The sequence below is a fragment of the Trachinotus anak genome, unplaced genomic scaffold, assembly GCF_046630095.1.
Source record: "Trachinotus anak isolate AG129_WGS33_773 ecotype Australia unplaced genomic scaffold, CSIRO_AGI_Tana_v1 ptg000014l, whole genome shotgun sequence".
Taxonomy (NCBI): Eukaryota; Metazoa; Chordata; class Actinopteri; order Carangiformes; family Carangidae; genus Trachinotus; species Trachinotus anak.
In genome coordinates, this window is record NW_027273865.1 from 11,957,454 (window position 1) to 11,982,051 (window position 24,598).

Sequence of the window (24,598 nt, forward strand, 5' to 3'; positions counted from 1 at the left end):
TATGTGGGTTTAAAAACGGCTCAACATTTCCCAACTCTAAACCCAGACATCATATGTCTTAACACCCATCACGTCGACCTGCAGTCTTCACAAACACAAAGTTAAACTTAAAACCTAACCCAGTGGTTCCCATGCGGTGTGGCTCCTTATCTACTTGTGACTCCCACATTGCAGATTGGAGTCTTCCTATTGAGAGCAGTTCAACAAAGGGATGATTTTTCTTCTCAGGTTTTTTTTTTTTTAATTTGTTGTATTTATTTTTCAGGATTTGATAAGAAAAAAAAAAACAAAAATTAGAGGAAAGTCAAGAATAATTACTTAAGTTTTTCTTCTTCTTTGGTGTTCCAACCCCCAAGTTGAAATATTTCCCAAACCAAAAACAAAGGGCTAATTTTAAAGTCTAACTTGAATCATAGAAAACATCTTTTGTCTTTATTTTGTGCTGTCCTTTGCCGTCAGGGGTGAATAATAAATAAAGAGCAGTACAAGTTATAGCCACTCATTACATCACTTCGGTTGAAACAACTTGCACTGATTTGTTTCAATTAGCAAAAGTCTTAAAAATGAAATTCAGTTTTCCAACAGCACGTCTCTAAATCAAATCTATTAACAAAGTAAACGTAAATACATCCATAGACTAAAACCTGAGCCTCACTTTAACTCCTGTCCCAGCTCTCACCCCGTTATAACTCTAATCCAGAGGAAACCCTCTCGGTTTAAGTTTTATCTCATCCCACAGAGATGAACTAAGGACACACACAGGGCGCAGATGTCGTGTCTGTCTCTTTAAAACACTGACTCCTGGAGCTTGGCGAGGATTTGTTGCGGATAGCAGGGAGTGCGCAGCTCGGCTCGGCTCGGCTCGGCTCGGGCAGCGCAAACTGCAACCTGGAGCAGAGAGAGGAGAATTATTTTATTTATGATTTATAGTTAAACCTCTTTTTTTTTTGTCTCCTCCAGCAGCGGGGCATCTCAGAAAGAAGTGTGTGTGTGTGTGTGTGTGTGAGTGTGTGACCATGCGGGGACGAAGAAGTGATGCTGCTGAGTTTTGTTATTAGGTTTCTCCGGGGCGGTGCTGCCGCTGATCCTGCTGCTGTCATGGGTTTCTGGGAGTGACATCAAAGTTTTTTCGGGGTGATTTTGCTCGCTTGAATCATTCCAGCTGAGGCTCGGGCTGCAGTTTGTACCTGCTCTCTGGCCAGACCTGGGCGCTGTTTTGTGACCGGGGGTCTGATTTTAATTGATAACCTGACAGTGAGTGGACCGCAGACGACAGGGGATCCGACACCGGGAGAGAGTGGAGATGAACTTTGGAAATTTACTACTTGTGACTGTCTCATTCATCGCCATCGCTTCAGGTAAAATATGAATTTGAATAAGGAGAAATGTCTTTTTTTTAAAGGTGGCTCCTCTCTCTCTCTCTCTCTCTCTCTCTCTCTCACACACACACACACACGCGCGTAAAGGGCATATGGCGTGGCTGCCTCCCGGTGTATTTCCCTGCTCTCGTCGTGTTTTTCAGATGGGTGTAAGTGTTGTTCAGCTGGATTTCAGACACAGTTTCCCTGACAGCTGTGGAAAGTGAACGCGTCCTTCAAACAAACAACAAGAAACGATATTTGGGAAATGCCACACATGCATTCATTTGTAATGTTTAAATACCACTGAATGCCAAGAAGATGCACATTTTTTTTTTGATCTCAGTGGGCTCTAATGGTGGTCACACAGGGAGGCCTTTAGGCAGCAGAGGAGGTCAAACGAGGCTTCACTGGGGCAAAAGTAAAACCATTCAGCTCTCACCTAAAGCTCAGAAACTCTCACGGACAGTGTGGTTGGCTGACAAGCCCCCACCCTCCAAAAATGTCTGTGGAGATGCACACATGCTATTAGAAACGCTTTTAAAAGCTCATTTGTGATTACTATTGAGAGCAGGATTACTGATTTTAACCATTGCTCTAATAACAGTTTAAATTTCCAAACCTTAATCCAGAGCCCAAACAATCAGGGCTCAGAAAAAGAATTCATACATAGATTGCAGATGGGTTTTTGTTTCCATTCTCAGATTAATTGACACACATTTCTAACGTGAAAAAAAAAAAAAATCAGTATATTGTAGTTTTTGATGCATTTAAGGTCTGAATGGCATGTTTCATTGTAGCACATTAAATTGAACATGCAATGCAGATACTAATATTTAGTAGCGTATTAAAAATCTAAAATCAATATATTGGCTATGAAATAATTTAAAGCACACAGTATTCTCAACATTTTGGGTTAAAGGTACTGTGTAGAGTTTTTAACCTCTTTATTAATCGTGGGTTATGTTTGTATTGTGCATTAGTAGGTCTAAGTGGTGGTGTGATTTCTGTCGCACTAGTGGTTCCTCTCATGCTACCGCTGATTAAGAGTTGGTGGGATTAACTCGCCAACAAAGGCAGTGAAAAAGGAGACGACTAGCAAGTAAACACAGTGTGAGTTATGTAATATTTCTAAAAAAAAAAAGACTTTTCAAATGTTTTACAAGGAAGGAAATGCACTCGTGTTTGTTACTCCTCAAGAATGCACCAGTCCACACCAAACACAAATCCAGCAAACCATTAGCATTCGTTTGCAGTTGTGTGTCTTGCTATCTGGCGAATTGAATTCCAAAATTCAGTCTCTTTTCAGCTTTTTTTTTGGTCTCCACCATCTCCTGGGTGAAATTTCTGGCTTATTAGCTGCTAAATGTTCTGCTACGTTCACGACTGACATGCTGACTTTGTCTGTCTGCTAGTTTGTGCTGGGCAGGCTGCGTAGAGTGTGTTTTTAGAGGGAAGTGAGAGTGAACCAAAACATTAAAGCAGTGGGGAGGAAAACCAAAACAATGAGCTGAAAGATCCTAAAATACCTGGTAGAGCTAGGGTGAGCTTTACCAGCTTTAAGAGTCGTGATTAAGATTTATATTGTGAGGGACATTTTGCAGTTGCAAAATAAATGTATCTTATGTTCGACATTTCTGCGCCGCAATTTTCTGTAAGTGAGCCAGCATATACACTAATACCAACATATCTGCAGTAAACTAATATCAACTAATATACTGGTCCAGTCAAGTCACTGGTCTCTCTCTATTGTACATCTTCTTCAATGATCAACTATTTGTCATTATAAGTCCTGAGCCCCGTGGTCCCTGGGCTGGAAATATTGAAGTGAAACTGACTGTTTTCATGTATTTGGATTATTATTTTGAATACAGACCTTATTACAGTATAATTTAAAATGTGTTGGAAACACTGGAGTGAAATAGACTATTTCATATGTTTGATTATGGTATTGATTACTGGAGTTTTTTGATAATTGAACTGAAGGACCGTAGTATTAGTTTTGATGCGTTGGAATAACGGGAGTGAAATGGACAATTTTCATGTCTTTTGATTATGTTTGAACACAGAACTGTAGTATGGCTTGAAATGTGTTTTTACACTGACATGAAACAATTTCTTATATTCTGATTATTGAATTGGTAGGAGCTTGTCTCGTCTGTGTGCGTGCTCTAGGCGTCGTCCTGTTTATCTTGTAATGTCATGTGTTATGTTGTACTGGTTAAACCTGTCAATATGTAAAGTCTCTTATATGAACCCCAGGAAAAATAGCTCCTGCAAAGCTGTAGTTGATAAATTAAACTAAACTAAACCTCTCAATGTTAAAGGTACTTTCAACACCCACAGCATCTGCCTACATCTGTTTATCTGGGGTGAGTATTTCCTCTCATTCCCACCTCGATTATACCGCTCAATCCCATAGGGTGATGTGCCTTTTCATAAAAATACTTGAGAGAAGAGGATTCAAAGAGGCTTCATGACCTCCGTGGGAGCTGTTTGGAGACAAATGCTCACTTGTAGATTTTATTCAGTAGTGTTTATATAAAATACAAAATGTGAGAGTTTTGTTTGTTGTGGTGTGTCAAACCTCTGTGTGACTGTAGCAGAAAACAGTCACCTTCAAAAGCTGCATTCAATTTAACATAGCCGCCCCCTCTCTCTCTCTCTCTCTCTCTCTCTCTCTCTCTCTTATACACACACACACACACACACACACACACACACACACACACACACGTACCAAATCTCAATTAATATGCCATCAGTCTAGACCCTAACATATCTCATTGAAATTTCAGTTATCTTGAGCTGCATTCAGCTGTGGAACTAATTGATGCTAAACAACCTTTAGCTGGTGATTTGTGTCCACTCAGTCTCCTGCTCATTACTTTGTGACAAATATGGCTGAAGGCTGACTAAAGCCTCTCGCAGTCCCTCCTGATGAAATGACCATGGATGATGAAACCGCTTCAGAACCTGGTTAGTCGTCTGATGTGCTGCAGGCTTGAGTCATGTTGCCGGATGTCGATGATGTCCCACTTCTGGTACGGTCGCTGATGACATCATTTAGAAATTAGACGAGAGGCGAGGAGGACAGTTGCCAAACAAAGGTTTCAAAAGGCCAGATTGATGCCAGAAAGAAAATAAAACCTGACTTCTCTGCTTTGAAATTTAGTTTCCTGTGGCATGTTATCGCCCTCCTGCAGAGATTACTTGGCAGTGTCACAAGAGCTCCTTGGATGCTTTTGGCCTTTTTAAGTATGTTAATGAATTAAAATCGAAAAAGACACAAGTAAATCTCAGCAAACAGCCCTACAGACAAGCTGCCAGCCGGCTGCTGCTGCTGTCTCACTTGTAAAGTGAGAGCATGAGGAACAAGCTAGTCTCTGAGCTTTCTCTGAGCAGGTAGATAGTTGTGTTTCTCAGCAGATATCAAGCTGTGAGAGCGCAGACAGGTCCAGGTATGAGTCTGGCTGTCACTAAAAGGCACTGAGATCTGAAGCAAAACACGACGCCCCTCTGTGGCTTTGTTGTTTTCACACATTTGCTTGACAGCAGTACACTACTGCCCCCGGGGAGGATGCAGGGTTAATATTTGTAAATACTAATTAATGAAAGCGGCCCCCGTCATGGAATGCAACAGCTAGGAGCCAAGAAACGCCAAATATAGCCTGAATCAACAGGGTTTTTCAAGACGTGATCTTCATCACCCCTTCAGCTTTTACCCTGCTAACTCTGTGTGTTAGATGAGGCAGAAATGTAGGAGATGCCATGAGCAAGCATGTGGGCGTGTGTCAGTTTGCAATTAGTACCAATGCAATAACTTGTCTATCAGAGCTGCGTGCGGCACTAATGGGCTTTCATTTGACTGTGGTTGCTTGCTTTCTGTGGATTTTTTTTTTCATTCGCGTTGTGACTAAATGGAGAAATTCTCACAGATCAGATGCAATCATGACAATTGCCACATCTAATCGACCATACACACATGATCAGATCATAATGAGTCTGCAGCTCTAATTCTGTTAATACCACTGAAAAGAAAACAAAGAATCTGGCACACTGTTCATCACGGACTCTTCTCACAATGTTTCAGTCCTCAGACCATAATGACGGAGTTCCTGTAGACACACAGTATGTCACCATACATTCATTATAGGCTTGTACCTGGTAAAAACACCAATCAAAAAGACACCAGCACTTCTTGGTGTGCATACAATTTAAAGAAGCTATGATCTATATTTTTGTAACAGCAATGACAATAACGTAACAACATGAAAAGGGATCCTTGTAGTTGTAGCAAGTTTTGAGTTTCAGCTCATTGTTTTGCTTCCAGGTCCAAGACTTTACTGTTTGGATCATTCTCACTCCTCTCGTAGAATTGCTTTTTGGCAGCAGAATGCAGTTGTTTTCAACAAAAAAGCTCTAAAAACCAACTGGACACTATCTGCTCAGCACCAAACAGCAGACAGACAGTCAACAACAGGCTGGTGACCACAGTGGAGTATTTAGCAGCTGAAGAATCAGATATTTCCCTTAGGAGATGGTGGAGACCAAAAACAGAGCTAAAAGAGAATAATTTATTGGACTTAGATTTTCAAAATAAATGATTGCAACTGCATGGTGGCATGTTTGCCATATCAACTTAAAATTTGATGTCATGTCAATGTTGTATTTACAACTTGTGTCAACTGCACCCCAAGTGGCCAAAAGATCAGTAACTGTAGAGTCAATGAGCTCTTTAAAATATACTATAAATAAAAAAAAATACATATTAAAGACAGTCTAAGAATGGAAAAAAGTCTAATAATCACATTACTCCAAATTCATTTATACAAACAAGGAAATATATGTACACACATCAATTTATATATCAACTGGAGAATTGTGTCTTAACAAGAGCACCTGAAATCTAGACAGTGATCGACATGTAGGCCTTGTAATGAAAGAAAAGGATCCATAAACACTGGAAGGGAAAACAACATTCAAAAAAGTAACACTACCGAGTAACAGAGGGAAAAGAATGGAAACGTGTATCAAATGAGTAGAAGTGGAGCAGAATTAAATGTACTGTATTTCTCTCTGAAAAGCGCCTCTGCCTCTCGGCCAGACACACTCATTTGTACACAGGATAGCTTTGAGAGTATTCTACAGCAAGATAACCTTGCATGCAGCCTGCACACTCTCATTCACAAAGTCCCCACCATATTTGACGACAGCTCAAGGTTGACTGCCATTCACGCTTATGGATTATCTCAGTTCTGTTTTGCCTCTTGTGTTGAAGGTCTGTGAGGTTTCTAGAAGATGCGTCTAAAAGGGTTTAACTTATTTGTCTGCTCAGTAACTAATGGGGGTTTAACAATGATTTGTTGAAAAATGTGTTGAACAGTGCAGTGCTGAGGTTGTTGAGCTGATATCTGACATATATATGTATATTTTAACACATCTAGCTATATTTGTTCATTGTAATTCACTGGTTTTATGTTTTACTTGCTGCACAGAAGCCACTCGAAGTAGTTAGACATTAATCTCATTATTCTGAAGTCTCTAAAATAACACTTTCATAAAGTTGAATGGACAGTAAATTGAAGATATTCTTTGTGTAACTTGTTACAACATATCGCAGAAAGCTGTGAATCCTGTGAACCGAAACAACCGCTTAAATTAACTGAAGCACTAGTTTGTGGAACATCTCTTCCTGTGTTCATGTAATTCGTTCTGAAACTCTACTACTACGACATCAGTAGCCGATGTCCTCCCATGCTTGTTCATCCCTTGTAAATGTGAAAATCATTTCACACCAGAATGCCCCAGATTAATAATTTTCACACAAATCTAGGCGCACTCAAAATTCCCATGTGCAGTTGGATATCTCTGAGGAGCCACTGTGGGCTCTAATGGGTTGTGTTTATGATGCGGCTGAAAACATACCTTCTTGGAGGTCCCCATTACGGCCTGTGATGTTTATTTTTTCCATGTCACAGACAGGGGGCTGACAGAGTTTCTTTTTGCTGAAAGGTGCTTTCAACCGCTGCACCACAATCTTCCTGTCATGAAGCAAACGTTATTGTGAAAATATTCCTTCTCACAAAGAAAATGTGTTGCTGTCGTGCTCAAGGTGGCTAAGACTTTTTACTGATTGCACACGTGTCACAGAAGAGGGGTTGTTGCTTGTCACTTTGGCCACCTGAAGCTGTTTGCTTTTCTGTTTTTTGACAAGACTATTTTCTCCGTAATACAACAGCATGGCACCGCATCGATTCTCCCGCGTGATAGTTGGAGCTGTAATAAGTGCCCATTAATTTTCATTAATAATCCCCAGTGACCAAAACTGTTTCTAATACACTTCCAATTCTCAACTGTGTCCGCGTAGTTGAAGTTATTAAATATTATCACTCTTCATTTTTACCAAGGCATCTCTCACACACAATATATAAAATGAATACCCAGGAAATTGTCATGGTGACATTTATGCTGTTCAGACCAGCTCCAAGCAGCCACGACCTCAGAGTATGTGACGACCATAGAGTAGCTGAATTTTTCATAAACACTGGATAGGGAACGTTACAAAACAAAGAGCCTCCACAAATGTGTATAATAACAGAAATAAAATAGCTCATTGTCAATTGTTAATGATGTTGTTAATGGCAGATTGATGGTTTTATTGTGTGGTTGAAGTGATGAGGTAACCTCTGAGCTCAGCCTGTGTTCCTGTGAGTCAGTATGAAAAAGAGTCCCTAGCATAACAAGTTTATTTTTCCATTTGCTTCTGTGGTTTGGGGACCACAGAAAGGAGTTGGTCAGAATAATCAATAACTATCAGAGAGAAAGAACTGCTTTAAACAATGCAGGTAGTATGAATGCAGTTCTCTCGTGACAGAGCCGTTTGAATGTACAATGATTAGTAAAGAACAAAAAATCCTAACACAGATCTGCAACTGGTTCTATACTATATTAATTAGTTATGTATGTAAGTAAAATCTTTAGGCTTGAAATATAAAAGTAAAACATTCTTCGCTTTTACTCCTATGCGCAAAGTTAAAGAGTTAAGTTAAGAATAACACACTAGCTGAAGCAATATGACCACAAATAAAATGAACTTAGAGAAAAAATTAGAATCATATGTGTTGTTGCAGAATAACACTGAACAAAGTGGAAGGATTTCTTTTAAAGGATGTACAATACGGGAGATGCTTTTAAAAGTTCCTTTTACACTCACTGTAAGCATAGGCTGTAAGTGGGAGGAAGTCACTTCATAAATGTGTCTTTTTTTAACTAAGCTAAAATCTTTTTTTACTCTTAAATCTGTATTTAGAGCATTTAAGTGTGATTCTTAGAAGTTTGAAAAATATACAAATGCACACAGTCATCACACACACGAACATAAAATGTTCAAATTAACTAAGAGTCTACCTGACATGAGGAGCACTCCTGTTCAGTTTATATACCACATTTCACATATCACATATCCACATTTATAACTTTATTATGCTGTGTTAGAAACCTAAGCTGTAGTGTTTTCATGACATATTGAATTTACTGTAATAAACACTTTCCAGTTGTAAAAACTGTGGGACGTTTTCCAACAACGTCGTTGCCCCAACCCTCTGATACAACCCACAGTTTGAGTGATTCCTCAATTATAGGATATGCCACATTTAGACTGTTAATAATCACTGTTGAATAAATAAACATCAGTTTCATATTGTGACAATGGTATGGTAAAGGTTTAGGCACAAAAACAACTTGGTTGGGTTCCATCTTTCAAAGCAATAAAACCCAAATTCATCGGGCCATATTGGTATCACATAGTGTTACTTAACCTTCACAACTGTCTTGAGTTGTCGTTGATAATGATGTGAATCTTCGCAAGTCCTTAACATCTTTCTCTTTCTACCATCAGTCCCATATGATGTGATCCAGGAGCTGACTAGAAACTAAAAGTCAAGATGTCTTGGCCTCTGCTGCATTCATTTTGACCATTTAGTTTTTTTATTTGTGTCTTACAATACTGTGCCACTGGAGTGGTTCTTTTAAGAGGTCAACTCTCTCTCAGTGTTTGTTTATGTGGTGAAATCCAGTTATGATTGAAGAAGATGGACGCTCACTGTGATGTAACTGCATTACACGAGTTGGGATCGCGAATCCTTTGCGTGCTTTAAAAACACGGTTCACCACCAGGACATCCCTGGACTGTAGAGACACTTCTTCAAAATCAAAATAATTTTCCTGTGGACGAACAGTCAGATGTATCAATATGCACTCCACACAGATACCACAGATGAGATGAAATATAATCCAAAGACAGTACATTATGATATCAACCCACAGACACATAGCATGAAATGATTTACAGTTTACTTGTGGTTCTCTTTCTGTACACAAGGCGTGTTTTTACATCAGCACTAACAGGAGGTGCTGTGGCACATTTTAACAGCTTGATTAGTATTCATCCACATCCTGCATTAGTGTCCTGGTTTGTGACCCCGGGGTGTTAGCTGAGAGCGCTCATATTGCTCTTTAGATGTTTACTTCAGGTTTATGCCATGATGGCGACTCCTGGCCCGCGGGGATCAAATCAGTTCATGAAAAGACATAAATCTGCTTATGGCTGAAAAGTGAGGGTTTATCCCGATGCCTCCGATTTAAGTATAATGTAACAGCAACATGTGTGTCATTAGGTTACTCCTGGCTGCTCCTCTCCAATGATAATGGAGGACTTTCATGCAGTCTTATGTGCTGAAAATAATGCCTCAGACAGAGCAGCATAATAATCAGTGGCACAGTGACCATTTCATTTCCTTTCCTTTTTTTTTTTTTTTTTCGAGAGAGTGCAGGCGAGACCATCTGTCCCTCAGAACCAAACTAAAAGCCGCGGCATTTTGAATTATTCATTTTTCTAACTGTAACACATTGTTAGAGACATTTGGTCTTGCTCTAAAAGCTTACCTTAAGGTCTTGAAGCAGTGTGCCTTTCCCTCACAGTCAAGGGAAGATAGTAATGGATCCCCAGAGAGAAGGATATGGGAGTTATCTATATCTCTCTGCCTCACTCATTCTCTCAGCTTGGGTCTCTCTCCCCTTAATGCACAGGTCTGCCTGTCTTATTCCCACCTTTCCATCAGCTATCATCTCTGCCTCTGCAACAGTCCTGATTGACACAGAGATTGGCCATTACAACATCACATGCGTGATTGCATCCTTGGTACAGGTGGCGTCTTTTGTGAAAATACTCTGCTGCACTCTTCAGCAGAAAGCAACAGCAACCACTGTGTTTTGCTTTTTGCAGGATATCAAGGAAACAAATGGGTATTACAGATTGTTGCTGGACTATGTGATGTTTTGCATGGAATACACAGTTAACCTTCAAAGAGCGATTACACATGATTCACTGCTTCACTCAACACAAATTTACCCAACACACTGTCCATGTCTTTGTCCGGCAACCCCAGAGAAAAATATTCTTGCCTGTCAAATATTCTATTTCTATTCTTTTCCTTTCTATTCTTGCTGTCTGCACTATCACAAAGAGGTTATGCGTGTTCATGAATGGTAGCTGGTCAGCATCATAGATGACATCTGTCCACATCTCCACCTTACAGGGTCCCGGGCACGGTTTGAGGACAGCATGCCTCGGATAGTGGAGGACCCCTCGGATTTGATTGTCTCCAAGGGGGAGCCTGCCACCCTCAACTGCAAGGCGGAGGGCCGACCCACTCCCAGTATTGAGTGGTATAAGGATGGTGAGCGGGTGGAGACCGACAAAGATGACCCCCGTTCTCATCGCATGCTCCTGCCCAGCGGCTCCCTCTTCTTCCTGCGCATCGTACATGGACGACGGAGCAAACCAGACGAAGGAATCTACACCTGTGTGGCCCGCAACTACCTGGGAGAGGCCATTAGTCGTAATGCTTCACTGGAAGTTGCAAGTAAGGATCTCTGTTATTGATCACTGTTCTAAAAGTGTGTGTGTGTGTGTGTTTGTGTATGTGTGTGTGTGTGTGTGTGCATTCTTTTGCACTATACATATTATATTGATGCAGTGCATGTACAGTATACAGATGCTTCAGCCTGTGTCCCAGATCTTTTAGCAGATTTATGGAGGTCCACTGGAGAGTTGGCTGTGCTTAAAAATAATGACATGAAACAACTAAACTGTAGGAAGCAACCCTAAAAAAAAGATAGTGGTGTTGGTGGAGATTAATTCAGTAATAAGTGCTGGTCTGTGGATTTGTTCCTACTTTCAGGTTACTGCAACAACAACTGAATGGATTTTGTCCTTTGGTCCTTTGTTTTCTTGTATTAGGTTTTTAATTGCAGCTTTAGAAGAGTCAGCCCAGTCACCATGAACAACTTTTTTGAGGACCTTAAAGGTCATGAATATGGAAATAATATATGTTTAGTGTAGGTGTGATATGAAATCATAGACTGTAAATAAATATGGAGGTAGTGTCAGTAACATCACCCATAGGTTGAAGAAAAAGAGCAGTTTTGAAGCTCAGAGTGGGCTACTTTGCTGTTGCCATCTTGGCAGGGACCGCCTAATTGAAAAATGGGCAAAGAGGTTGGGTGTGTGTGGAGCCGAGACTTCGGTGCACGCCGGTTTGTGGCCGGTTTGTGGCCGGTTTGTGGCGCCCACCTGTCAGTCAAAGCAACGGGCTCTCAATTATGTGTAACTTAATAAAAGCCTTAATAAAGTTTAAAGAGTGAAATGAAAATTCACCCCTCGTACAGTTGTGATGAAGGGGGAAATTAGCTGTAGAGATCAAAACCGTTTTTTGTGCCAGGCTGTAAACATGTTTATTTCTGCTGTAAAGTTGGGCATTTTAACATTGGGGTCTTTGGAGCCAGCCTCAAGTGGCTGTTTGACGAACTGCAGTTTTCGGCACTTCAATGTTGGCTCCCTTTATCAAACCTTGGAGGTTACTGCTTGTATGAGCAGCAACATGAAGTAAACTATAAAGTTGTTTTCATACAACAAAGTAAAATTCTGGGTGTCTGTTCTTATATTTTAGTCCAATATACAGTAAGTATTGGTCATGACTGCATTCAACTTAAGAATGCACTGATCAGATAGGTACAGGTCCCCATAGTAAGTGGATTGGGTATCTGCCATGATATGACCAATTCACATTCAATACTTTTTTTGGTCATTGTTGTAATAAAATTAAATGTTTCTGCTACCAATAATAATCACTCTGTTTTCAGTGCCACATCATGCCTGACTGCATGTTAACGTTCATAAAGATGATGAACGTATGGTAGACATGTGGTAAATCTACTTGCATATGGACTAGCAATAGATTGGTACTGAATCATGTCCAAAACTTCAGTTTCACTGAACAGAAGAAACTGAAACACTCTTTGTGTTATAGTGGATCCACTGTGCTCTGCAGTTCACCATCACAGCTGTATTCAGTGTTTGCTTTCAGTCAGACTCAAAAACAAGTGCTTGAGATGATTTCTATTAAACTGAAGTGTTTTGGAAAGCTGTAGGAGGCCTGTGTTTCTTGTCCTAATCGCTATCTTTGTTGCCAGAGTCTGAGTTTCTCAGATCTTTATAATGGAGGTGGGGAGTAAAGTGATTTCATGACTAATGAAGAAAAAACACCCAGGTTGACAAATAGGTTCTACCTGCTTGACACTCATGTCCACATTACTAATGATACAATGGGGACATTTTCTTGTTTATTAAGATTATTCACTAAAACACTGAAACATTTCTCAGCCATGTTTGCTAATGTCCATGCCTGAATTAAGACAACAAGATACAGTAATGCTCCGAGTATGCTATAGTTAAATCTACTCATCAACTTGAGACAAAGTTTTAGCAAATTAGATTAGGGCAAATGACAATTGAAGATTTTTGTATACAAAACATATGAAGATCTTGCATAATATGATACTTTAACAGTAAATACGAATACATCTGAAACGATTTATTGAATAATTGGAAAAGAGATTGATAATTATTTAATACTACATGTTTCAGGTTTCCTGCTTTTTCCCTGCTATTTTCTGAATTTTTACAATCTAAACTATCAATATATATATGAGTATTTTTACAATTTAGTGTCTGACTGAGACCACCACACCTCTCTGTATGTTCCAACAAGATCGTGTGAGTGAGCATAGCATGTATAGCTGTCTTTTCTTTGTATAGACATGTTGCTGAAGTGTACAGCAGGGGATTATGTGTCTTCTCATATCCTGGTGAGCGCACTGAGGTAAAAAGCTCCCACTAGGAACCGTGTCTATTATTCTCCCTCCTTGGTCCAGGACACGTGCCATTGTCTTCCTTCCTTCCTAATTGTGCCAGTGTGGTTCGGCCCTGGGCTGAACTGTAGCTCACTTTGGCATGAGGAAATGGATTAGTCAGTGGGTTGATTAGGAGGAGAGCATTACAGATTAGCAAGGTCGAATTGTCCTCGTTAAAAAAAACACATAACAGCAAATTGAGCACGGTCTTATCTTCCACCATATTGAGGCTTGCTTACTGACAGTGTGTGTAAGTGCTCATGGCTGACTGACCTCATCTGTAGCTCATGTCCAAAAATAGGGACAGCCTCCCCAGATATACTGTATATTGGGAACCATATGCAGCTGCAACTAATGCAAATATCCGAGCTGGGACAAGATACTGTCACGTGAAATTGTTGATAATGAAATTGTGCTTTGCATGAAGTTGCAGATTACAGTACAGTCATATCGGTAGAAGGATGATTCACCTGCAGGCACTGAGTGACTAACAGTATTAATAAGTGCCTGTTTTGTTCTAATCTCACTGCCTCCGGCCAGTGAGGGCATATGCTAAGACAGCATGGTGATGGTCTCAGACTCCCCCTCCCCTCTGTGTGAGGTTGTGCTGACTGTGGGGTGAATAGTGACCCAATTAGCTCTGGCAGGGAGGTGGGGGACTGTGCAGTGTTAATGAGGGGGCAAAGGGGCAGTTTTAAGCTGGTGGTCTTGCAGAAACGTGTGTGTGTGTGTGTGTGCGTGTGTGTGTGTGTGGGGGGGGGGGGGGGGGGGGGGGGGGGGGCAACAGGTGGGAGGAGGAAGAGCTTTAAGCCCCCACTGAGCAGTAATTAATACCAATGCATCTGTTCAACTGTTAGTACAGCTCTGAGTAGGACGCAGGCACTAACCTGGTTTTAACCACATTAATTACTCATTAATTGTCAGTGAATGATGCATAATGTATTGTGCTGTGCTGCATGACTAAGAGTTTTCTCTGCAGTGTCCCTACAGGCTTGCTCTTCACTCACTCTATACATGTTAAGCTAGAATTGCATCTGTGGAGATACACGTCTCTGTAAACCTGTGTGGCCTGTGAGTCACATTGCTCTCACAGCTTTACAGCCCAGTTCACAGTTAACCAGGTAACAGGGTGAACTAAGATTCAGGATACAGCTCTACATCGCATGTTAAGGTGATTCCAGGCTTGTTCACAGACAAGACATTATGTTTTACATAAGAGATAGCAGAGCTGAAACTTCACAGGTAACCTCTGTAAATAAATGTGCACCTGTCTGGACCTAGTGTTTCATTATGTGCCTGTCCCACAAAAAGAGGAGCCAATCTGCACACCACCCAAATCTAAACATAGTGTGGACATGGGTTGTTGATCCAACATCCTATTGGGAAGAGTTTGGGTGTACATTTCAGCTTAGTTCCACTACGATCAGCAGAGGACAATAAATTCCTCTTTCAAGGCACTTAATATCGTTGTCCACCTTGTCATCATCCCGTCGTTTTGATAAAAGCAAATTCTCGCTTTTGTTTTACAGACACAGTGAGTTGTTCACACCAAAATGGATTTCCATTTCATTTTCTTTACAGTGTGTTTTCCTAAACACAATGCCACTTTCTAAAAGAAACTTACATGTCAACACCCATATTAATATACACGTAGAACTGGAGAAACAAGTTCCAACTTTAGTGTTTGGCTACACATCTTACCTTCACTTAGGGCTTTTTGGGAAATGAATGATGTGGAAACACCAACTGTAACACCTTAATGTCATCACGGTGAATCTGCTGCCACTGACGAGGAAGCAATGTGCAATCTCATCAGGACGTAATAAGGTTGGACGTGTGATGTTAAAGCACAACCTTGTCTGAGTTAAAAGCAGACATAGCACCGAGTCAGTTGTTTTTGTCTTCTTGCTCGTTGTGGGAACTGTTGGGTTTTTTTCTGTAACAAAGTAAGGTCTTGACCTTACCCTGTAAAGTGCCTTGAGATAATGTATATTATGATTTGGCGCTATACAAATAAAATTGAATTGAATTGAATTGAATTTTGGTAGTCAATGTAAACTTAACCATTGCTTACAACAATCCCTTTTTGTTTTTGGTTTATTTGCGACACACCAACGATTAAGCCCCAATTTTAATTTAGCTTTATTTGTCCAACAACAGTCCAAAACCTAGAAATATTAAGTCACAAAGAATAACTACAATCCATCATATATGAGAAGCTGGAAACATTTTTACATTTCTTCTTTATCAATTCATCACTGGTCAATTATGTTGAGATAGCCATGTTGAATATTTGTATATATGTAACATAGCCACATAGCTACTCTCCAAGGCCACTTCTTCAGGTGGTCCTCCTGTCCTTCTGTAGTGGAAGGTATGGCCATGGTATCCCATTCAGGGTGGAACAGGTTGTGTTTCTCAAAAAGCTCTAAGCAAAGGGAAGACACCTGTAGCAAAGAGCAGTTAAGTGAAAGGAATAACGGGACATGCAATCCATAATTCAGGCACGGTACCTTATAGGATTAAGAATAAGGTGGAAATGTCTTTGTATCTAAAATGATAGAAGAAAATATAGCTGAGACAAATGCTGACTTCACCTCTGAGTCATAGTGGTTTGTGTGAAAACATGATTCCTCAAAAGGATTCAAAAACTTAGAGAGATTTCTCAGTTCAGTACAGTCAGTCCTGATTTAATGCCTATTCGCAACTGAAGTGATTTGGTTTTTTATGGTTAAATGCTCGTTGCAAGCACCCTGAGGTCCACAAGTTAGGTTTTTTGTATACCCGCTGTCTCTTTCCTCTGGACTACCTCATGGTTAGGAGCTTGCTTCGCTCGGATATGCCAGCAGCAATCATTATTCTGTCTTTTTCTCTCCCTTCTTTACTCCAAGCTGCCAGTGATCAGCTGACTTGCCTGGCTGTTGAAAAACCAGAATAATGAGACAGTAGGAGTGGAATGAAATCTATTCCTCCATTCCTCCTCTGTTTTTTTTTTTTTGCTTTTAAAGATAACAAAGATGGGGGGAAAACAGTAGAACTGTCTTTTAAATTCGTGAATGTCTGCCCGTCTCAGTGAGGAGACAGTCACATGGTGTGGCGGGATTAGAATAAAGTAGGACAAATAAAAAATAAAACTTGCTTAAAAGGCTTTAGAGCCAGATGTTCCTCTTATTCCTGATGGGGGATTACGAAGGAATCAAAGTTCTGGTTCCAGCTTGTTTCTTGGCTTCTTCTGCTCTATGTTCTCTTTCCACTGGAGGGAATCTGCAGATATACATCATCCCTGATGAATATGATTTAGTGTAGTTGTTTCTTGAGTGAATAATAATTGTCAGCCTAAATTTCACACTGCAATTGTGCAAAGCGTCACAGCTATGGTTTATATGAGCCCTGTCAAGCCTTACTAATAATGCATGTGTTGTCCTCTTGCATTGTCTGTTTGTAATTGAAACATCATCACATTTTGGAAAGTGGAGGAATTTATGGCCAAAAGTTTCTCATAAAGACCATTTGCCCTGGAGTCACTTCTCATCTTCCATCAACACAATCAGACAATGGATGGATTAAAGCAATCTCTCTTCTCTGTAGGCAAAGCCTCCATTAGCTGTGACAGGGCAGTATCATGGCAATGGGATTAGACCACCTCCCTAACGGGTTTACTGCTCTCCGAAATAAAAGAACAATAGGAGCCAGACTCTGGGTTGTCTCAGTCTCCTAAAAATGAGCACTTCCGCTGTCCTTTAACCTCCCCGTCCAGCCACCTACCTGTCAACCGTGAAAACACCGAGCTTGGTAACTGTTAACACATCTGTCCGGCCCACACTGTCTGCTCCCCGCACTCACTGTCACCTCAAGTTCAGCACAAAAGCTTTTTTTCCCCCATCCTGTCAGTCACACTCAGCCGTCATGTTTCTTTCAACTTGCTGGGTATGCAAATGATCTGTGAACTGTTAAGTAATTTGCCCTGTGGCTGCTTGATTTTCAGCTAAGTCACAATCAATTAGCAAAAAAAAAGAAAAGCACTGTGAACAACATTAATCAGCCCTATATATGCAATACAAAGTGCTAGTACAATACATGCAATTTTCTGGTGATTAATCTCTTTTACACCCTGTGTTCATTTTCCCACAAACACAACAGATGGCCTTTCTGCAGCTCCTCTCTACTAAACACTAGAGATAAATGTCACTTAAAAATCAAGTGATGAATATTCTCAGTTGGGGGGTTTAAATCTCCTAATCTGTATATCCCTGTAATATTAAAGTTATGAAAATGAATGGGCACTCTCGGAAAAGCGCCCACAGAAATAATGATGAAACTGCTGAAAGTCATTTAGCCCTACATTGCCATTATTTAAGCTCACAGGAAGTGCCTTGGGCGCTGTGAGGATTTGTCTCAACAGAGGCGGGGTCAAACCTCAGCTGCCCTGCAGTAACCACGCTGCCTGTCTGAGCCCAGTGTGGACGGATGGAAGCGAGAGCGTGGAGCCTGGTTTAGGAGATTATTTGGCAGAGCTGGTTGTGTTATGTCTGAGAAAAAAAAGTTAGGGACAGTGGCCCCTCACTGGGGGGTTGGGGTTTCTGAGGAGATTTGTTGATCACCATCACATACAAACATCCGTGCGAAACTCTGTTTGGCATGGCGGGCTTTAAAGTCGGAGCAAGGAAGGATCACATTAACTCGAACACAACTTCAAAGTAAATTTTGGAGCTCATGTTGCGCAGTGTTTGGGGATATATTCTGCTCTCTTGCATGTGTTTCAACCCTCAAATGTCCCACTTTCTGAGAGTCTGAGCCTGGGGACTCTGGGTTTCAAATGCTAAAGGTGTGTGCGTGCATGTGTGTGTGTCTGTGTATCTGTGGGTGTATGTGTGTGCATTTCAGGGATTAGCTCTCTGCCCATAACTTTTTCACTTCAGTCACCATGGCAGTGAAACAAAGGTCTCTGTGCGCCCATCTAACCAGGCCTTACAGACGGGGGTCTAGAAATAATGCAGTGCTTTCAATTAGCCCGTCAGCTCTGCGAAGCATTTGAAACAGGCAGCCAAGTGAACAGGGTCGGTGTAATTTGGTGAACAGACCTTTGAGAGCAGGGTGAGTGCCTTTACTGGTTTTCGTCTACCCATGTCTTTATTATAGCTCCTGCAAAGGCTCTTAATTGTCCTGTTTTGTGAGGATCTTTAGGGTGTGTTACTTCTCAGTGGGAGACGTCTACGCTGCGTAGAAGCTCCCAACAAACCTCTGGTCAGCTCCTCCAATGTCACATAATCACCTTCTCCCTGAGATGTATTACAGTGTTTGACTATGATTAACAATTAAAATATCACTGCAGCATAATGAGAAATTTAATAATGTCAAAGAGGTTAGAAGTTCTGAATGAGTGTTCTTTTTGTAGAGTATTCTCACTTCTCCTCACCCTAAATGTCAGGGCATTAAAAAACGAAAAAGAAAAAAATCCCATTTTCCTCCCCCCGGTAAAGAGTAAACTTCCACTTCATTTCAATAAAGTTTAGTTTAAGAAGGCAAGAAGTGTGTGATCGAGGGAGTTAAAGAAAAGGCCAAATGATGTATGAATTGACTGATAGCCAATTCAGACCTGGAAGAAAACTGTCTGCCACCTCACTAAGTTTTAGATTATTCATAGCCATTTACCCAAGACAATCATGGCCATCAAATGAAAGTGAGGAAGGATTTTCCGTCTTCTTTAAATAGCTGTGATAAAGTCACTTCAGATGAGATTTTATTCAAGCCTAGTGGGTGTGAATATAATGTATTAAAGGCCAGGTCTGCCATGTTGACACGGACCTGTCTCAATGAACTGGTGGATAATTAATGTGGCATAGATTTAGTTATATGTACTCAGAGTAATTGGCTTAGAACTAAGTGCTTAGTTAAATTGATTTAAGGTGGATTACAGTCATGTCACAAATCCTAATGAGACTAACTGAGATTACACCACTGTTTGCTAGTTACTCTTGCTACACTTATCAAGGCTTCTGTTCTAGCACAGTGAATGTGCAGCTCAAATGATAATGTTTGAAATAAGTAGTAATTTTAACCTATGGGTCTGTGATTTAACAAGAGAAATAAGAATCATTAACAGAAATAAAGCAAAGCAGACATTTTGCTGACTAAAAAGTGAACTGTCACAAGTAAAATTTGATCAACTATAGCCAGTGTAAGCTGGCGGTAATTCTGCAACTTGTGGAAAACTTTGTCTCTAGCTGACTTTTAATATTTCCTGCCGACAAAGAAACCTGAAAAGTGTCTTTAATATGCCCCCAGTGGTTGCGTACATGAATTGAACCTAATTCTGAGGTTAAAATTGTGTGCTAGGTAGACACCCCCACCACTTGGTGATTCTTTTCGAAATAGAAATAAAGAAAAGCACATGTATTGTTAGCCCCATTATTACAGCTAAATAGTTACAGTTTAATTAAAATTCTGCACTCTGCACTTTTCTCCACCGCTTGATCACAGATAATGGGTGATGTTCCTAATGAAGCTATTGTGACTTTACAGTGACTTATTTTCTCCCTTTGCTGTGTATGCATCCTAGATTTTGTAAACAGGAAAATGGGTATGTAGAAAAACATGCAAGTAGAATAGGTTTATGTGTTAGTATTTGTATCTTCAAACACTTTTACAAAAGACATGTATTTTGGATGAAGAATGATGAAGATTCAGAAAGGTTACTACAACAGGTAGTAAGCTAGTTAGCTGGGCATGTTAACATTTGCCACTTAAATTAAAACAGATAAACACGCAGTTTGATCCATTCCATTAGATTTTTTTCCCTTAAATTTCTGGTTTTGGAGAATATAAAAAAAGACATTAGCCTCAAAACTCTTGACTTGACAGGCCTGTTGGGTCTAATTATGGCTTTTAAACTGTGATTGGATAATTGCTTTTTCGGGTCGGGGTTTAGTTATCGTTCAGTTGATGACTGAGGATTGCGTGAGAAGGTTTAATGTTTAATTTGTTGCCACGGATCATAGATTGACAGAAAAGCAGATGATCATTTATCCTTGCATCTGTGAAAGATCGCTAAAATATTAACAAAAGTGTAAAAGGAGATTCGTTGATTGATGATGCTGCAATGATACACTTTGGCTGGGAAAAAAAAAGAGTCTGGAGGCAACAGGATGTGGTCCGACATGACGACTGAAGCTGCTCGTGTGTGTATGTGTGTGTTTGAAAATGTGAGCCTGTCAGCATCCGAGTATGAGTTTCCATTGTACACGAGGTCTCATGAGAAGTCTCCAGTTCACAGTTCACGCTGAGGCTTTCATGTGTCAATCAGAAGAAAAGATTAGAAGATATCAAAGGTTGCTGTGTCAAACTTCTCATCCTGTCGTCATCCACAGGGTGGCGGGAGTGCAAACCTCAGGGTTGACGCAGGGATTGGCTTTGCTCGTTCAGTGCTGTTTTCATTTGCTTCAGAGCTGTGCTGCCGATTTGCAAGATAGCATTTGGAATCAAAGAGACAATCCTTTCATTAATGCAGAGGCCATTTTTTCCACTCACACATGAGCTAAATTATGAATGCACTGTTATTTGTTTACTCCGTGTTGGACTGAGAGATGTGCATTATTCATCTGCTCTGACAGGAGAGACAGCAGAATAGGACACAGGCCTGGGAAAACATTAAAAAAGAGCACAGTCTAACGAGGATGTTGCCAGGGATTTGAGCAGTCATGCACATGCAAACACAATAATCGCTATTCTCCCAATAAGCGTGTTTTCATCCAACTGTCAGCAAGAAGAAGGTTCAGTCAAATAACACGCCTAGATGATTTCCAAGACAAATTGGTGTTTCTTTTGATGATAGCTGGTCATCTGTCTGTGCTGCTGCTCGCCGACCTGTGGGTCTGATTTCCAGCCTTTGTTTTAAATGCATCAGACAGACAGGGCTTCTGAAGCTAATTAGATTTCTTTGTGTTTTCATCCTAGTCCTGAGAGATGATTTCCGGCAGGCCCCGAGCGATGTGGTGGTGGCTGCTGGTGAGCCTGCTGTGTTAGAGTGTGTGCCTCCACGTGGACACCCCGAACCAACCGTGTCCTGGAAACGCAACAACGTCCGAGTCAACACCAAGGATGAACGCATCTCTGTGAGTTTAACAAAAACACTGAGCAAAGGCTCTCATGTGTCCTTTTTAAAATAATGAGCAAATACAAAGAGAGTTTTTGAACCTTGCTGGACCCAGCTTTACAAGCCCATGTTGTCGTTAACTTCATGTTAAATTGTAGTTGATATCCCAACATTTTCAAATATAACCCACAGTATATGTCTAAATGCAGCATTCTGGGTAAAGCTGTATGAAATGAAGTACGAAACTACTACATTGTTTTTGTGCCACTGAACAAAAGAGTGTGACATTTAACACAGTAGGTCTCATGATATTCTGTGTTTTTGTCATTATTAATAACTCCAATGGAAAAAAACCAAAACTAACAATGAGTTAAACCTATAGTAGCAAGTATTATCTGCGTAGCCAAACATAGTTTTTTTTTCTGTGTGCTGGAGACACAGACTATTAAAATTACATCATTGAACTATACTATTGCACTGGGTGACATGTTCCTTTTTTAAAATGAACACAACTGCTGTGAGCTGATCCCACATACATTGTTCTGCTGCTGTAAATACTATAGCACCAAATCTGGATGAATCCATGGCTGAAAATAGTCCTCAACAAATGCATTATTTACTCCTATTTGAGTAATATTTGCTAAAATCTACAGTGCCCCATTTTTGTTTTTTGTTTTTTTACCAAGTTATAGCTTTTTTTTTTTTAAATCAATCAATGTTTCAATAGCCCATAATTCATGCAGTTGGTTTTCTCTAGACTGGTAAAATCTCTCTGATTCTGCTGCTCCATTTGTTCCCTCCTGTCAAGTGTAAAATCAACAGATGGACACAGTCTCTGGTGGTTTCTGGCACTCTTCATATTATTTAGCTCTTTTACTTAAAGTAAAACAAACATCACCACACTACACAAATACTCCATTACAAGTAGAAATACTGCATTCACCAAAAATGAAATAATTAAGAAGTACTCCATGCAGAATATTGGTCCCTGTGAGTGTCACAGTACTAAATATCACATCATAGGTTCATTGTTACTGATGCATTAAAGAACAAACAGCATATTACTGCTGTGTTGGGTGTAGGTGGAGCTAATTTATGTAGTTTATTGGTAATAATATATCAGGCAATCATATACTTTGTGTGTAAAATCTTAATCTTCAAAGTAACTAGTAATTACAGCTGTGAAATAAAAGTCAAAAGTAAAATATTTCCCTCTGAGCTGTAGTGGAGTAGACGCAGGCTATAAATTAGCATAAAATGAAAATATTCCAGTTTAGTGCAAACACCTTGATACTTGAGTAAATGTCCTTACATTCCACCTCTTTACAAAAGTACACAACAATGACTCATACAGTGCTTTGACTAAAGGATTAATGATTTCTAACAGTGCAATGGCATCCAAAAGTTGTATCTACCAGGTGTCTTCATTTGGGATACCCTGAACACTGAAGCCGTCACTATGCTGTTTTTCAGATGCGTGGGGGCAAACTGATGATCTCTCACACCAGAAAGAGCGATGCTGGCATGTACGTCTGTGTGGGCACAAATATGGTTGGAGAGAGAGACAGCGATCCTGCAGAGCTGGTGGTGTACGGTGAGTTAATATTCATGCAGTAAATGTTTGCGCAGCAGTGTCACATCTTTTATGGAGCATAAGCTGGACATGTTTGAAGCTCTCTCTCCTACTGCAGAGCGTCCTGTGTTGGTACGAAGGCCGGTGAACCAGGTGGTCATGGAGGAAGAGACTGTCGACTTCCTGTGTGAGGTCCACGGAGATCCTGCTCCCACTGTGCGATGGCGTCGAGAAGAAGGAGAGCTTCCCCGCGGGAGGTGAGAGAGTCACGGACATGAGCACAGACAGGGAGTCAGGCTAGTGATGCACATACAGCATCTTGTGGGGCTGAATGAGAAACAGCTAAACCAGAGATGAGTTGTGTGTTGGATTATTAGCAAATGTGACCCAGAAAATCTGTGCGGAGTAATTGTTCATTAATTCATGTCTGTCTATGCTAATATAAATTCATAAATGGAAGCAACCAAAGAGGATTCATTAGTTGGCAGAATCCTCCTGTGACCAGTTTCATTGTTTTTTTTCCATCTAAACTCAATATAATGTATATGTAGCTAAGCCTATTAAATAATTACATTATTTCCCTTTTCAACATTACATTACTCTAAATATATATATAAAACTGTAAAACTCCAAAAATAATACTTGCATAGAACTAATCGCTTATAAATTACAGCAAATAATCATACTATGTATGTGGGATAGAAAATGCTTTTATACATTGTACATCAAGCTGAAGTTCCATCATTTGCTCTTTGTTATAATAAATCAGATGGTTTAGTGTGTTTGAGTATATTGTCCCATCACGGTGCTGACACAGACATGAGATTTAATACCTAAAAGAATAGTTTGGTGATAATTAAATGTAACAAGGATTGATGTAGTTCTGAGGTTTAAAGCTACAGCCAGCAGCTGGTTAGCTTAGCTTAGCATAAAGACTGGAAACAAAGAGAAGCAGCTAGGACTAGCTCTGTCCAAAGGAAACAAAATCTGCCTACAATCATCTCTGAAGCTCACTACTGAGCATGTTAAATCTCATTTGTTGATTTCGCTGTGCTAACACTACACTGTAAAAAGGTCATTTTGCTCAGAGTGTTCTAGACCTGTGACATGACGTAAAATTCATATATAACTAATTACTTACATATGCTAATCACTTAATGTTATATACAGCTGAGAATTACTGACAAACTGTGATGTTTACTAAATGAATGCAAAGTCTTTGAGGGATCTTGATGAATGCTGCAGAAACCTTAGATAAAGATGTTTACTGTCGTAGTGAGATTGCAAAGTGTGACTGTGCCCACACATCACATATCTGTG

The 24,598-nt window shown here is 40.2% G+C and overlaps 1 protein-coding gene across 3 annotated transcripts in view; it reads left to right on the forward strand.

The window, feature by feature from the left end:
- Window positions 1-806: 806 nt before the first annotated feature.
- The window catches only part of LOC139631791 (roundabout homolog 2), a 52,182-nt gene continuing 28,390 nt past the window's right edge, over window positions 807-24,598 (forward strand). For all 3 annotated transcript variants that reach the window (XM_071496339.1, XM_071496341.1, XM_071496340.1), the window contains exons 1-5: window positions 807-1,358; window positions 10,958-11,284; window positions 21,567-21,724; window positions 23,179-23,299; window positions 23,397-23,535. In XM_071496339.1, the coding sequence (XP_071352440.1) occupies window positions 1,304-1,358; window positions 10,958-11,284; window positions 21,567-21,724; window positions 23,179-23,299; window positions 23,397-23,535 (800 nt within the window). In that variant the 5' untranslated portion in view covers window positions 807-1,303. The remainder of the gene's footprint in view (window positions 1,359-10,957; window positions 11,285-21,566; window positions 21,725-23,178; window positions 23,300-23,396; window positions 23,536-24,598) is intronic.